Source organism: Sander vitreus, chromosome 18 (assembly GCF_031162955.1).
Source record: "Sander vitreus isolate 19-12246 chromosome 18, sanVit1, whole genome shotgun sequence".
NCBI classification, from domain to species: domain Eukaryota; kingdom Metazoa; phylum Chordata; class Actinopteri; order Perciformes; family Percidae; genus Sander; species Sander vitreus.
The window spans coordinates 7,663,944-7,679,635 of NC_135872.1; the positions used below are offsets into that span (position 1 = coordinate 7,663,944).

The 15,692-nt window shown below is 41.7% G+C and overlaps 1 protein-coding gene across 2 annotated transcripts in view; it reads right to left on the bottom strand.

Moving 5' to 3' along the window:
* Positions 1 to 15,692, bottom strand: part of jag2b (jagged canonical Notch ligand 2b) — a 52,237-nt gene that overhangs the window by 9,558 nt on the left and 26,987 nt on the right. The window contains exons 7-17 of one of the 2 annotated variants that reach the window (XM_078274344.1): positions 11,134 to 11,253; positions 10,026 to 10,139; positions 9,404 to 9,517; positions 7,805 to 7,918; positions 7,367 to 7,413; positions 7,024 to 7,197; positions 2,007 to 2,169; positions 1,755 to 1,916; positions 1,028 to 1,141; positions 735 to 848; positions 428 to 541 (exon numbers count right to left, since the gene is read on the bottom strand). In XM_078274344.1, the coding sequence (XP_078130470.1) occupies positions 428 to 541; positions 735 to 848; positions 1,028 to 1,141; positions 1,755 to 1,916; positions 2,007 to 2,169; positions 7,024 to 7,197; positions 7,367 to 7,413; positions 7,805 to 7,918; positions 9,404 to 9,517; positions 10,026 to 10,139; positions 11,134 to 11,253 (1,350 nt within the window). The remainder of the gene's footprint in view (positions 1 to 427; positions 542 to 734; positions 849 to 1,027; positions 1,142 to 1,754; positions 1,917 to 2,006; positions 2,170 to 7,023; positions 7,198 to 7,366; positions 7,414 to 7,804; positions 7,919 to 9,403; positions 9,518 to 10,025; positions 10,140 to 11,133; positions 11,254 to 15,692) is intronic. The other variant, XM_078274345.1, reaches the window with a different exon arrangement.

Sequence of the window (15,692 nt, forward strand, 5' to 3'; positions counted from 1 at the left end):
CGTAACAGTCTGCAGGCAGCTGCCGTTGTCAGAAAACAACACAGACGGTGCGTTTACTTGAAACTCACCAGCCTTGTGGTGCATTTGAAGTTATTGTGAAATACCCTTTTCCCATCTGGTGCTTGTTTTTGTCATTTATCAGCAATTTACTGGTGAAATAAGTCATTGTTATTACATTATTAATCAATCATTTAATTTTGACCATATGGCCTTAGCAATAAACAAGATCTCTCTCTCTCTCTCTCTCTCTTGAAAAAAACACAAACGATACCCAACCCTACCTTTATTGTAACTATTTGTATCAATCTGGCTTTTAACGCAGTTTTAGCATGTATAGTATTAGCTTATATTAGCCTGGTCCCAGACCCCTGAAACACAGCTCAGATCTCAAATAGGTTCAGTGATAGATGCCATCCTGAGGCCTCACCTGTGTTGCATGTGTTTCCTCCCCAACCAGGTGGACAGGCACAGCGGAAGGCATCCACGTGGTCGTAGCAAGTGCCTCCGTTACTGCAGGTGGTTGCGTCACACTGACTCTCGCCTGGTCAGGATTACAAAGAAACACTGAGGTCACACACACACACACTCGCACACGGCCTTTGTAAGACTAATCATAGCATCAGTAAGAAAAGGAGGATTCTTATGATCCAATATAACATGCAAAGATGTGTAAGCATAGGGCCACAACATGAACATAAACGCACACATTAAAACACAGAGGCACCATAACTCACGTGAATGACAGGTCTTGCCCTTCCAGTTGTTGGCGCACTCACAGTAGAAGTCGTTCACCAGGTCGACGCAGCGTCCGCCATTCTTACACGGGTTGTGTGTGCACTCGTTGACATCTGGAGGAAGGAGGAAGACTTGCATGATTTGATCTTTACCAAACTTGCTTCTATTTAGTGTAAAGAAATCTACAACAGAGTAAGCTCTAAGCATGACAGTTTTTTTTATTTAAAAGGCTGCATAGACTGACTGAGAAAATGAATAACTGCAGTGAATTAGGTTGGAGGAGAGGACTCACTGAGGTCACAGAGTCGACCCTCCCAGCCATCAGGACAGAAGCACTGAAAGGAGTTCACTCCGTCAATGCAGGTCCCTCCGTTTCCACAGGGGTTGTTGATGCAGTCGTTAATATCTGATTAAGTGAGGGGAAAAAGGTTAGATAGACAAAACACTTTCAGCAGGACTAAACTAAATAACCCTCCCTATTTAGCGTTTATAAGCACTTCATTAATGTTTATAAAGTCCTACAACACATTATCATGCAGTTGTAAGCAAATATAATGAAATGCTTTTCATTATCTTGGTTTACAATCACTGTATATCATTAGTTATGATTAAAGCTATGCTATAAATGTTAATATTTTAAATGGTTCTCCACATGTGATAAACATGTTTCATATCTTAAACATATAAAAAAGGTAAACTCTTACTTCGTCTGCTTGCAACAACATTATAATGTGTTATAAACCATTTATTATGAAATGATAAATTGTGGAGGGGGTTAAAAGACGGAAAAAAGTGTTACCAGATTGGTATAACTGTGTTTTGAGATTATCTGTGTTTTGTGGAATACAATATAAATGATAAAAAATTTGTTCAATATTTTTTCAATGAATTTAAAGTAGAAACTTCATTTAAAAACTCATTTTGAAGGCAAAAGACAAACCTTTTTTGCACTTTTTAAAATTTCAGTTGTGGGTATGATCATTAACAAAAAACATCTCAAGGCAAGAGTCTCTACGTACTTTCATGACAGTAAATGCCACTGAAACCCGGATCACACGTGCAGGTGAAGTTGCCCGCTGGCTGGCTGATGCAGCGTCCTCGTGGACCACAGACGTTGGAGGAGATGTGCCGCACTCCAACTGAGTCGTTGGTCGCTACAGCAACAGTGCAGCTGTCAATCGCTGCAAAATAAAGATGAAAATCGAATATAATAATTTTCTTTGACATAGTTTGTTCAATACTGTTTCATCGTTGCTGATGACTTTGGTCACCTTGACAGGGGGTGGTTTGGCAGTTCTCCTTAAGCCGTTCACAAGTCTTTCCCTCGTAGCCTTCGGCACATGCGCAGTAGAAGTCCTGGTCCATGCTGTGGCACTTGGCCTCATTCTCACAAGGGTTTGGATCACAAGCATCTGAGGGGGACCAGCCAGAGATCTGAGGATATCAAGAAAAGAGAAAGCTATTACAATCAGTCAATATATATGCAGGTGATACTGGAAAACAGAAATTTCAAAATGCCGCTTAAAGCTGCACAAATCCAGATTTTGGGTACCGACTGAATTACGTCAGTACTACCGTGGACAGATTCACGTTAACTCAAACGGTGCCAAATTTCGGTACCTGAGAGCGAGTAAGCGCAAGCTTATCTGTCCTCTCTGCATGTTGACAGAGAGCGGAGCTGCAACACACACGCAGAGGTGCGGACGGAGCAAACTCGAACAAACTACGTCGGCGCTGCAGTTTTGTTTAAGTCACAGTGAGTCACGACAATGCTGATAAAGTGGTTGCAAGTGTGGTTAACGATTCATAACTTCACGCAGAGAGCTTTCGCTGTGATTTGATATTAATGGCGAGGTGAAAGCGATCGTGGTGCAGTTACACTTCCTCTGAGACAAGCAGGCACAACAGTGGTTTCTATGCCCTGATGACCTACTGACAGGCTGAGGTTATAAGGCAAGGCAACTTTATTTCTATAGCACATTTCAGGAACAAGGCAACTCAAAGATCTTTACATAAAACATTAAAGAGCAGTTGAACAGTCTTGAAAATAAAACTGGCTATAATAGAATAATATACAAATACAAGAATAAAAGTTACAGTGCAGTGTAAGAAATTAATATGCGTTTGATTTAATAGGTTGTAGGGATGGGTTTGGGAGGATATTGTTTATTTTGTTTTGAGTGTAAAATGTTCTAAACAAATAAAATGTTAAAAGTATAAATAGGTTTGGAATTATTTTTACAACTGAAATCATTTTTTTGTTACTACAGAGGGAAAGTACTGAGAAAAGGTACCGGAACCGAATTTGAGGTACCAGTATTGGTACCAATAAAAAAAGTGAACGGTACCCAACCCTAAAGTGATTAAATCCCTGTTGGGGATTACACAGAGAATAACCGCTCAACTCAGCAGCTCATCTTCTTAACAGAGCATTTTAGCATCCCTCAACTGATTATGTTGGTCGTATGTCCCGCAACTTCATCGTTTTAATTCAGTCTCACCACTCGGAGCGTCGCTGTCGTTTCCTGCAGGCGCCTGCAGGAAACAAGCTCAGAAAACCGACTGTACGCTTCCTGCCCAGCACCAAACGGCAGACAAAATTAGAAACTAACTGCTGAATGTAGCCAGATAGCTAAAGAGCCAGATATTTCCTTTAAGGTTGTGACACACCAACCAGACGGCCGACCCTCGGCAGAAAAGACAGTTGGACTGATCAGTCTCCCCGAGTTGGTCAAAAAAGTGCCTCGTAACACACCAAAGCGACGAGACGTAATACGTCTCCATAACAGCAGGCGGCCCTAATCTGTATCGTCGCCCAAAAATGAAAACCGGCAGCTGATTGGACGATCACGATTAATTATCACGATTTGTTGATTTTAACCAAAACAAATTTTATTGTCACATAGGCTAATTATATCTGCTTTCACATCCATATTGTGCTACATTCCTACTAATGTACAAATATGTGCATTAAGTTACATGATGTACCTGTGAAAAGTTTGAGGCACCCCCATCACCACATGGTAGTTGATGCATGACGTGAGAGCATGGAAGAAGGGCTACTGCTTTAGGTAGGTTCAATGAATGCAGCAGCACTGCCATATGAAACAGTGTTGTTGTGTAGCCTGTGGCTCTTATCAGCATAAGGAACTTAACTCTGACAGTTTACATAGATTAAAAGTAGTATTTAGATGTGGTATCATACAGGCTAGCCCAAAGTTAATGGTACTAAAAGACAAAACTAAAAAACATATTATTAAACAGTAGCATATAGTGTCATGGGTGATTTAAAATACACATGACAGTGATTAAAATGCCAAAGACTGTCATACCTGTTCAAGCAACTGGTAAGTAGTTTAGACATTATAAAAATGATGTTATAAAAATGATGTTATAAAAAATCCGTTATAAAAATTTAATGCATTGCATGTTCGTTTTTTACAATCCTTTTCTGTGTTATTCGCGACCACGTGACTGCCCTTTGGGTTTTTTGGGGCTGCTGTGCACGCGCTCTCTCCAACGATCAAGGGGAAGATGGAGCGCGTGCACGGCAGCCCCAAAAAACCCAAAGGGCAGTCACGTGGTCGCAAATAACACAGAAAAGGATCGTCAGAATTCAACAGCTGCACTGTGAGGACTCGCCAAGTAGAACACATATGATTCACATCCAAACAATTGAATAGGTGAGCTGTCCCACCAACAGAAAAACGTGTTTGCGTGTGAAATGAAGAAGCAACTCACCCAATCTGCTTCAATCCCTACTGAACTCAGTCGCTCGTAGCATCAGTGTCATTAATAATCCGGAAATTCACAGTTGTTTGGCGAGTTTCTACAGTTTGGTCGAAGTTGAGACAACAGAAAAGTGTTAAGTTTGCTAACGTTAGTGTCGTTGAGATGCGATTGACATTTTTTTGTTTTCTTTGTTAAGATAGTTTATAGCCTTATGACCGACTGCTATCTGTTGTGGAATTTTCCTCACGTTACTCTGTCCTCTGTGACTGTCTACATCTAGAAACTAAGCTGCGCGGAACAACAGGGAACAACTCTGACTGGCTCATGGAGGCACCTGATCAGAGAGTGGTTTACAGAGCGCTAGATTGGCTTTGCAAAATAAAAAATAAAAAAACTTTGATACGGAGTGTTCTATGAACAGAATGACGCATTTTAAATGTCGCTCGATCACGCGGATTTGATCGTGGTAAGCTAAAATCGTGATTTAAAATTTGATTAATTGTGCAGCCCTAGGCGTGATTCAGTATGTTTAACAAAGTAAGCCTTGTTTTTTTACATTTCGCCAGGGTAAATTAGTTCTCACTTCAAAATGTTTCACAAATGTACATACTGTATTGGAGATAACCAGCACAAACACACTCCTCTACAAATGCCTACTCATAACTACATCCCTCTGTTTCCATTGAACAGCTCCACAGGATTAGACAGCCTACTTGGACAGTAGTTGTGTTAAGTGAGAGGCTGCTGATGCCACACTAACTCAATTTACCAAACACCTCACTAAAATGGTTCTTTGGTGATTACTAGAACAAGTGAAGATGCAAGTGAAGCCAAAAAAGCGACAGAGAAAGCAGATCTTAAGTCTGTGCAGGTGAGCGGCTTAGCTTGACTCAAGCCACTGCTGCCGTTCAGAACAAATCGAAGGTAAGTGGACGAGCAATGTAAAACTCAGAAACTTTCCCTAAGCTCATCAAGGGAATCCACGTTTTCGGTTTTACATCTGTGCTCTGCTTAATCTTGCAAGATTATTCTGAGACAGAAGCCTGGCAGAAGCGAGACAAAGAGAGAGTGAGAAACTGAGCAGGCAAGAGAAAGATAACACATTATGAGGGAAAATATTGACTCTGGTCCAACATCATGCAGAGCCACAGTAAATCATAAATCACCCGTCATACCACCGTGACACAGAAAGAACCCAACTGGAGGCCACGGTGACATATTTAGCCATTTCTGCATGCAGCAATACAGAGGTTGGAGTGAAAATCTCTCAGTTTATGTAAACAGAAGCCTACTGTGCTCCCATTTGCCATTTAAGGTGCTGAACATCAGAGTTAGACTAGGGCAACAGGGTGGGTGAAGTCTGTGGTTACACCGTTTATTTTACCTTAAGTGTCAGGGCCAGATACTTTTTTTTTTTTACTATTTGCATGTGTGTGGTCAGGGGAGCGTGTCTGAGGGCAAGAGCACCTATAAATCCTCAGCACATTAACTGAACTGTTTGAAATGTTCACAGCACAAGAGACATTTTTCATAGGAGCAGAAAACCATGAGGAAACGTCATACCACTTACTTGTGGTCAACCATGAATACATTCTGCAATAAAAGTCACTTTTGATGATTGCTTGCACCATTCAAAGGGTGTTAATTGTCTTTTACAAAACAAATATTTCACCATTACACAATCAAACTTCTGTGGACTGGAGGAGAAATATGATGCAGGACGCACCTTAGTTTTGGCAGTGCCGTGCCAAAGCAGGCATCAGAGCTCTGTAGTATGCGGGCAGAAATCCAGCATCACCTCATTCAGAGAGGCTCATATTTATAGTGGAAATGCTAAAACAGGACTGGCTCCTGACCAGCAATGTCCTCCATTCAGGACCCAAGAGATGCAGTGGAGTGTCGGTTTCCTCCCTGCTAACCTACATTAGCTTCTAACACACACTTCAAATAGAAAAGGCTGCAGCAAGGACACCAATATTTAGTATGTCTATGAAACAAAATGATCATTTGCAATGAAACCTGGGCTTGGCTTATTGGACTAAGAACATATTACACATTTAAGCAGTTCATAATTTGGCAATGGACAGTTGGCTTAGATCACTGTGCTGTAATGACTACTGCAGTTTGCACAGCATTACAAGTCACTGTGTGGTATATTTTCAAAATCAAAAATGGCTGTCAAGTAACCCTTTGGCTAATGATCAGATCTCACCAATGCACTCCTAGTCATGAACAGGTGGCAATTGTCATTTACAAATCTGGCATGGAACCCTTATATGAGCAAACCTCACAGAAGAAAGTAGGTTTAGGATAAGAACACGAAAATGTTTTTGCACGAAGCCCATTGTGTGTCTAACAGGTTTATAATAATTTCTTGCACAGAAACCAGAAAACCCACACACTATTGGTCACTTTTTATCAAAAAAGAAGTTTATTCTCAGACATGTAATGTGTCACTACTGAAGTCTAGAGACTATAAAAAAAACAAAGGCTACCACCATCTTATAACCTGTCACTGTATCCAATCCAACGTGACCTGTGGAACACAAGACTCACCTCACACAGCTGTCCAGCAAACTGTGGTGGGCACTGACACACAAAGCCGTCCAACACTGCATGGCACCGGCCGCCGTTCTGGCATGGTCTGCCGTCACACTTATTCCTCTGGATTTCACAGTGAGTGCCCACAAAACCTGGAGGACACTGGCAGTGGTAACCCCTCGGGCCCTCCTGCAGAAGAAACAAAGAAACATGAAGAGTCCAATGGCAATGACAAACACAAGGTCAGCGGGTTTTCGGTGCACGGACTGTGTGGTGCATCTCTAAGCTAATTTGGCTCACGTTTGTGCCGAAGCGAAAAGCGCAAAACGAATATAGATTCAAATGAAAACATCCATACCTTGCACGTTGCGCCATTCAGGCACTGACCATTGCAGCTGTTGATGTCTGAAGAGGAGGAAGATTAAGTTTTATTATTAAACATTATGAACAACATTAAATACGTATCACCTTATCTAATCTACAATGTGGAATGTGCACAGATTATGTCAAAGTTTGGAAAAGAGAGATTGTCAGATAGACCTTGTATTTATTGTAACTGGGCATGCATTGGATCCAGAGGAGAGGAACTGGGCATGCAAGTTCAGTCATGATAATTCAGTTTGCCAAGGAGAGAAAGAAATGGGTTACCACATGTGGGAAAGCGAGTGACGCTAAACTACACCTATGTTGTGAGCCCAGGAAGTGAGAGGAGGCGCTGGAAAGTAGCCAGAGGAAGAGGTCGCCAGTGGAAGGGCAGAAATTTAGAAGTGACTTTTAAAAGGAAAGAAATACTGACTGATGTCACACTTTTGTCCGGACCATCCCCGAAAACAGTCACAGTGATATCCGCCAATCAAATTTTTGCAAGAATAAGCGTTCACACAGGGCTTTCCAGCACACTCATTTGCATCTGTAAAGGCAGAAGTAGAAGAAGACCGAGTCCATCAATTCAAACAAACCACGGAAAGGACAAAGAGACAGAAAAGAGACTAGAAAACCCAACCTTTGAAACCCTGATGATGTCATCAGGGTCATTTGGTTAGTTATCACGGCTTGCGTGTGGGAGACATTTTAAACATAAAGCCTGTGTTGGTTAAAAGATGCTATTGGTTGCATATTATAAAATGTACGATCCAGTGTTTTTTAAGCCAATATTAGACCGTAAAAGTCAGGACACCTCGGCTTCTGTTGCTTCAATTTTGTCCGTTTTATAAATATCTGTTTCTTGAGAGTCCCCAAGACTATGTCATTGCAATACTAAAATCATTGGACTACTCCTTTAACTAATTTTTTAAGGGTTTGTTAATAAAGAATGATTCAGTTTATCAAAAATGGATAACTTTTACGGTCACAAATAATAATTAGTTCCACTATAAATAAATCTATGAATTGGTTTGTGATTAGTTTAGATTAATAGTATTCCCTGCTGTGTATCACATCAGACAGGAACTGAATTTCATAGTGACCCAATATTATCCACATTTTTCTTCGTTTCACAAACCACAGAACAGATGAGTTCTGTCGTTTCAGAGAACTCATCAAGAAGACTGAGAAGCCTCAGAGAAACAACAGCTGACACGGTTTTCGGCCGTTTGATATGGATGAAACGAGCGCAAACAGTACAGTTTCACTCACAAACCTTCACCACCTCCAAAGACATCAAAAGTGTTACAACAAAGAAAAGCACCGCTGCTCAAATATTCAAAGGGAAAGGGGGGCAGTCTGCAGGGAGTCCTGCTGTGCTCACTCACACACCTGTCTTCTCTCTGAAACCCTAAACTCTATACACACACACACACACTCGCCAGGTAAGACAGGAGGCCAATGGCTGCCCGTAAGCTGAGATCTGAGCTGGTAAGATGACACTGAACTCTTGGGATCTCTTTCCTACCACACACACACACACACACACACACACACACACACTGTTTACCAGTCGTAATCCATTTCCTGGCTTCACGCCGGTCACGTCCGCTTGTGGGGACCGGAGCGGTATAAAAAACAAAACACGAATGCCACCGCCAGCGATAACAACAAACAGCCAGATATAGACACACTAGTAGCTCATAAAGTAATTGAGAGGGAAAAAAGGGGCCATGCAGCTGCCAGCCCATCCAGGATATTGACAGCTTGCACTCTGGAAGTGGTGCTCAGGTTGCCTGGTTGCCAATTTTAATCCAAAAACATATATCCTGAGCCCTGTGTCGGTGTCTCAGAGGCCACTTTTACTTGTTTTTGGAAATGGAAAAAACAGGAATGAAACCGCTGCAAAAACAAGTCTCTCTAAAGAAATGAATTGTTTGCCAAAATTACTATATTTTAACAGCCTCTAGTGATAGGTGCAAATAAAAGTAAGTAAGTAATGGCGTGTGTATATTGAAAATCTGAATCTCACCTATCTGGCATGTCTTTCCCTCCCACTGTGGAGGGCACACACACTCGAAGCCGTCCTCCAGGTCGATGCATGTTCCACCCTGAGCACATGGACTGGAGCCACACTCGTCCAAATCTGAGAACACCACACTTCAACTCACTCTCTTGTAATTTCTAACAACATACCACATTTAAAGTAAGTATTCGACTTGAGTAAGACTTTGGGGCATCAATAGGATGCTGGTAAAAGAGGACAAGTAGGACAATTTTATAAAACAAAAAGAAATTGCAACATTACACGTTACGGCACAAATCTTTTTATTAATTTTTTAGCTTATACTACGTGAGCCCAGTCTCTGACGTCGTAGAAGCAAGCAGGAAAAAGTTTGTTACGCACAATTAGATCTTAGAAGCATGCTGCATGCTTATTGGCTCACTGACGCTGATGAGATATACTCCTTAGGTATTGAAATTGGGTATTGAATGACAAGGCATTTTTTTGATATTCGAAACTTTAAAAAGGAAATTCGGTTGGTGCCTAAAAAGTACTGAATTCGGAACAGAGTCCTAGCTGAGAGTAAAAGATGTAACCAAGTATCAGCATGGAATGAGTGGAGATGATTAAAAGTAGTGCAGCGACTCACTGTTGGCACAGGTCAGACCCTCCCAGCCCGGCGGACACAGGCACTCAAAACCTGTGGGAACCTCGTGGCATGTACCATCGTTGGCGCAAGGATTGGAAACACAGGCGTGCTCGGCTGATTGAGGGAGGTGTTCAAAGAAGAAAAAAAAGAGACATTACTCTTTGTACTTCAGATTATAGATTTGGCTTTCTGTAGGAAAGAAATCATGTCCGGTACATTATATATAGGCATATGTTTGTTATATTTTTCCAATGCTACATACATTGTAAAGCTGGTATGAATGCTAGCATAGCTTTTTTCATACCTTTATAAATCTGTACTTAAGACACTACTAGGGCTGTAACTATTGTACTGTGCTATTATTTTCATTCTTAGTTATTGATCGTTTAAAAACGGACAAAATCTAAAATAAAAAAAGGTTTTAAAAAAAATAACCATCACAATTTCTCAGGGCCCCAGATGACTTCTTGAAATTGCTTCTTTTATTTAGAAATACAGCAAATGTTCACTTTGAACTTGGTAGAACGAGGAAAACAAAGCAGGAAAAGGAAATATTGTACATAACAGAATAGGAGGCCCATCTTGACAGAAACAAATAGTGAGTACCACACAGGCTACATTTACATTGCTACGCTTTGGTTTAAAAATGAATGTCTCTTGCTACATTTACACCTCGCATTCATACTGCTCCGATGTTTCCGAGCCCCTAAACTGGAGACATTTGAAAACACTTCTGACCCCGTTTTGGTACGGAATCTGCAGGGTTGTGTTGCAGTCTCAACGGCCGAAAAACAGAGACCTTTGGTAACACTGACACTGGTGCCAACGTTTCGCCGCCTGATTGGATCTTATGACGTTTCGTTGTCTGAGACTAAGCTACTAAGGTTACCATGGCAACTACCAGCAGCGGGCGGAGTATACATGCTGCCTCCCGTTTACCCCGGCATGCGCATGCCCAGTATACGAGAATGTTGATGAGATCGGCGTGATCGTTTAAACTGACATTAGTTCTTCTACTGGAGCTAAAAACACTTGTGTGCACAGAGTTACAGTGAATGTTTTACTTTCAAAGACAATGGTGCAGGTTCTGGCGTGGGTTCTCTCTCACCTATCTGACAGGTCTTGCCAGAGTATCCCTGTGGACAGGCACAGTAGTACTCATCTGGTTCGGTGTTCATGCAAGTTCCTCCGTTGACACAGGGCTGATGGCGACCGCAGTAATTTAGATCTGGAGGAAGAGACAAACATTTAGAGACACTAATTCAGTGATTAGTATTTCACCCATTTTAGACCAAATTAGATTAGAGATCTAATTTGCCTGAATTCTCTGCAAAACTGATTCTATAATCTCTGGTAAAGGGGTGAAGTGCTGAAATGGGGAGACGCCTGTGAGCTAGTTCAGGCAGTCAACTCGAGCTGCACCACTGTACACACACACACACACACACGCGCCTCACTCTCCGTATCATTTACCAAACACAACCCCTCAATTTGTCTATTTAAGTCTATTTAAGCTGCACATTTCCAATCGCTGCCTTGCCAATGCTGCTGCTGCTGCCCCGCACCTGTATCGCTGTCTGCTTTCAGCCCCACCACCACCCCAGCATCCACCTGGTAAATTTGTAGACACTAGTCAGGTTTCCATCCAAATGTAGCACAGATTTTGACCAAATTTCCAGAAAATCAGCAAAAGAAAAAATACAAATGAATGTGTGTTCCCATTCCCTTGTGTGACTATGAAGAGTTGGGAGCATCAAGATAGAGCTTAGATCTGGCCCAATCAAGCCCGACCCAACCCGAGCACGTGCACGTTGTGTCCGAGACCGGCCCGACACATTAACTGGAATTATGAGCCTGATTTCAACCCAACACTTTTTTAATACGTGGGCCGTTATAACTGACGTTCAACTACAATTCAGAGTTGTTTGAACTCAACGCATTTCTCTGTGAGGGCTTGCTTCGCCCTCATGCTTGGAGAAGTAACAAAAGAGGTCGTTGAAGGCTGACTATCATCTTTTCTGCCACGGCGAGCCTGCTTCATGGGTCTGTTCATCATCCAAGTCCCCGTTTTATTTGCTGTCATAGGCGAGCAGCATGCCGCGCTTAGCCTAATACACTCGACAAAGCCGACAGATATGTCGCTGCCCACGACTTGTTTAAAATGGTTCCATACCTCCAACTTTCCTCCAAACTTGCTCAAAAGGTAATTCTCTTGTTTTTCTTTACATCCTCAAGCTTCATGTTGCACTTAAGCTCCACCATACAGCCCAGCAGCCCCGGTGTGATGTGTGTGAGAGGAGGAGACTCCGCGCATGACACGTGTTGCATTTTGTAACTGTAGTCCAACTTGTGTAACTTTTTGGACACATTCGTTACTTCGGCCTAAATATAGCCTATATAGATAATATTTCTGATTATGGCATAGCTTTCTCCCCACCCAATTAGGCTAATAAAGTAATGTTAAAAAACAAACAAACACAAATGCCTGATCAAGGGCCTGGCCCGATGATAGTGGTGGAAAATAACGGCTCGGGCAGAGAATCTAAACTCTACATCAAGATAAACAGCTGGTCACGTCAATTCTCCAGTTGGGAGCCATTCAATTATTGCAGACGAAGATGGCGCAACGTGAAAAAAAAATTGTGATGTAGAAATGTGATGAAAATATGGCATTTCTGTTTTTTACATATTAATTTGAGGAATGTTATAGCCTCCTCATCGCGCCACACCTTCAGACTTTGTTAATTGTATCGACCCCGGGAGATAACTCTTTGCTTGTTCCACCATTTTATCCTGTTGGTGCCGGGAGTTCCCAGAAAGCTTGTTGGGATCTTTACTCAGTATAGAGCACCAGCTGCCAGCTTTGACAGCAAGCACAGAGTGTTTTCACAACCGCTCTGCTGCACTTCATTAGGACTGGTTAAGTTGCAGTTATCATTCAGTTAGACTCCTGTCCCTTTTCTTCTTCAATTGCTGATGTTTTTTATTTTCCCATCGACAGAAAGAACAAAACGAAACCCTATTTGATGCCTGCGCACCATCCTTAGGCTAAAGGCCAGGTCACCCTAAAGGCTCAGGTCACCCTAAAGGCTGGTAAATAAAAGAGCAGGGATCTGTCTCCACTGGGGATCTTAGGACCCATTCTCATCCCCCGAAGAGCCCTCGGTGACGAAGGGATGTGGGGGGATCGAGTGTCACTGCTGCTCGGATCACACAGGCAGTAAAACTATCCATCTGCTGTTCTCCAGTCAGAGAGAACGAGGAGAGAATTTAGATGTCATATGAAGGTACATTATTACTACTACTACTACTACGTCTTTCAGGTGCACAAAATGTCTAAGATATTTTCAAAAAAAAAAATATTTGTCATTCTCGAATATTCTGATGATTGATTCACTGACACCTGGAAGACGGAACAGAAGATTTATCAAACAAAACTATACTACATTTACCTTTACCATTTCCACCCAAATGAATAACATTAGAGCTTGAAACCAGTTGCCGTTTTAACCAATATGCCCGACTACATGAAAGGCTTTATATATAAATCTCCATACACTGACTAAGGCTCCGATCAGACGGATATATTTTTGCAGGTTGCAAATTGCAAGGTGCACCGCACTGCCTTTTTTGTTGAAGCCTAGAGTTAGTTTTATTTTGTTGTTGTTGCTGCTAGGCAACTGGCTCTCAAATCATTCAATTAGACTATAGGGAAAAAACGCAAGTGGTGTCGGCTGCTTTTCTACCCTGAGTTTAAGTTATTCAAGGCGTTCAGGTCACTCCTGCAAAAACGTGAGGCGCCTACAGCAGAAAAATGTAAGGCGCTCATCAACGCAAAAGCAGCGAGCAAAAAGCTTCACTTTTATTGAAAACAATTACAGAAGCTGCCCCAGGCTGCTAAAAAGCCCTCCGTCTGATCAGGGACTAAAGGCTGTTTTATGCTTCTGCGTAAACTCCACACCGTAGCTACGCAATTGCTCCTACAGCGTCGTGACCCTTTCAGAGTTCTGGGTTGCTTTGCATTGCGGTGCATTTCACCATCATAACGCTAGGGGGTGATAAGTCTCAGGTTATTTGCGAGGTGTCTGCCAGTCAGTTTATGTTATGTTAGCAAGCAAACTTTAGCACAACTGCCCACAACAAGTACTGCTTGCTGGCGAAGTGCTAATTTCAAAACATTACTGACATATAGACACTTTACAAACGGATAACCCCGTCACTGTAACCAAAATATGTCTGAGTTTATTTGCAAAGCTTATGTTAGTGAACTAGCATGTTGCTACTCCCCACAGTAGGTTGCTTAAAACACCAACTATCAACACACAGGACAAGTTGACCAATCACAGTCCTTGCGGTCTGCGTCGCCTCGACGCAAAGTTACACATTTTTGGAGGTGCACGTCGAGCTACGGCGGAGTGCTCGGAAGGGGGTTCTCGGCGACGCAGAGGGGTCTGCGGGGGTACGCCATTGATTCAACGCAGAAGCATAAATCAGCCTTAAGAGTGCCTGAAGAACAGATTGTTTGATCTACTGTATCAGATGTCCAAAATTAAGAACATTTCTTAAAAGCCTAAAGTGTTTTGTCCGACCAACAGCCCAAACCCCAAAGATATTCAGTTTACGGTCATTTAAAAACAAAAAAGCAGCAAATCTTCACCATTGTGAAGCTGAAACTAGAGAATGTTTGATATTATTGCTGAAAAAGGACTCAAACAATTAATCGGATATAAAAACAGTTCTGTCGATTAACTATTCGATTAATTGACTCATCGTTTCAGCTCTAATCATCTCTGAGAATGACCTTTGGGTGACAGGATGTGATCAAATTTGAAACATTTAAACCCCACTGTACTTTACGGTGGCAAAAGTGTTTTTGAGTTTGAAGACACCCCAATTCCAACTGTTAATGACTAGGGTTGGGTACCGAGACCCGGTGCTAATTCGGCACCGGTACCTTAATGACAGTATCTACCGGACCAAATAGCAACATGGATTTCAGTGCCTCATTTCGGTGCCACTTAAATGCCTGCGCTGCCCTCTGATGGACGGACGTTAGAGGCAACAGGTAGCAGGTAACGTTAACCTACCATTAGCTAGCAGCTTGATCAAACATGGTTAAAATGCTGACAGCTAAACGGTGTAAGTGTGACTGTATTTCACTGTAGAGGATTCCAACAGCGGGACGTACAACATTTTGCAGCTTCCGTTGTCGGAAAAATAACACAGACGGTATGTCTATTTTAAACTCGCCTCGCCGGCTTTGTGGTGCATTTAAAGCAATTGTAAAAAATACCCTTTTCCCATGTAGTGGTTGTTTTTGTAGTTTACCAGCAGTTTACTGGTGAAGTTATTGTTATTACATTTTTAGTAAATCATTTAATCCATATGGCCTTAGCAATAAACAAGCCGTTCTTAAATGTCGCTGACTGTCATTTTGTGCCCTCTCTTTCTTTTTATATATATATATATATATATATATATATATATATATATATATATATATATATATATATATATATATATATATATATATATATATATATATATATATAATCTCTCTCTCTTTTTTTTTTTAAAGTATCAGTTCAGGCACTGGCACCGGTTTAAAGGTATTGTTTTAGCACCAGTATTGGATAAACAAATCCAAATGATACCCAACCCTACTAA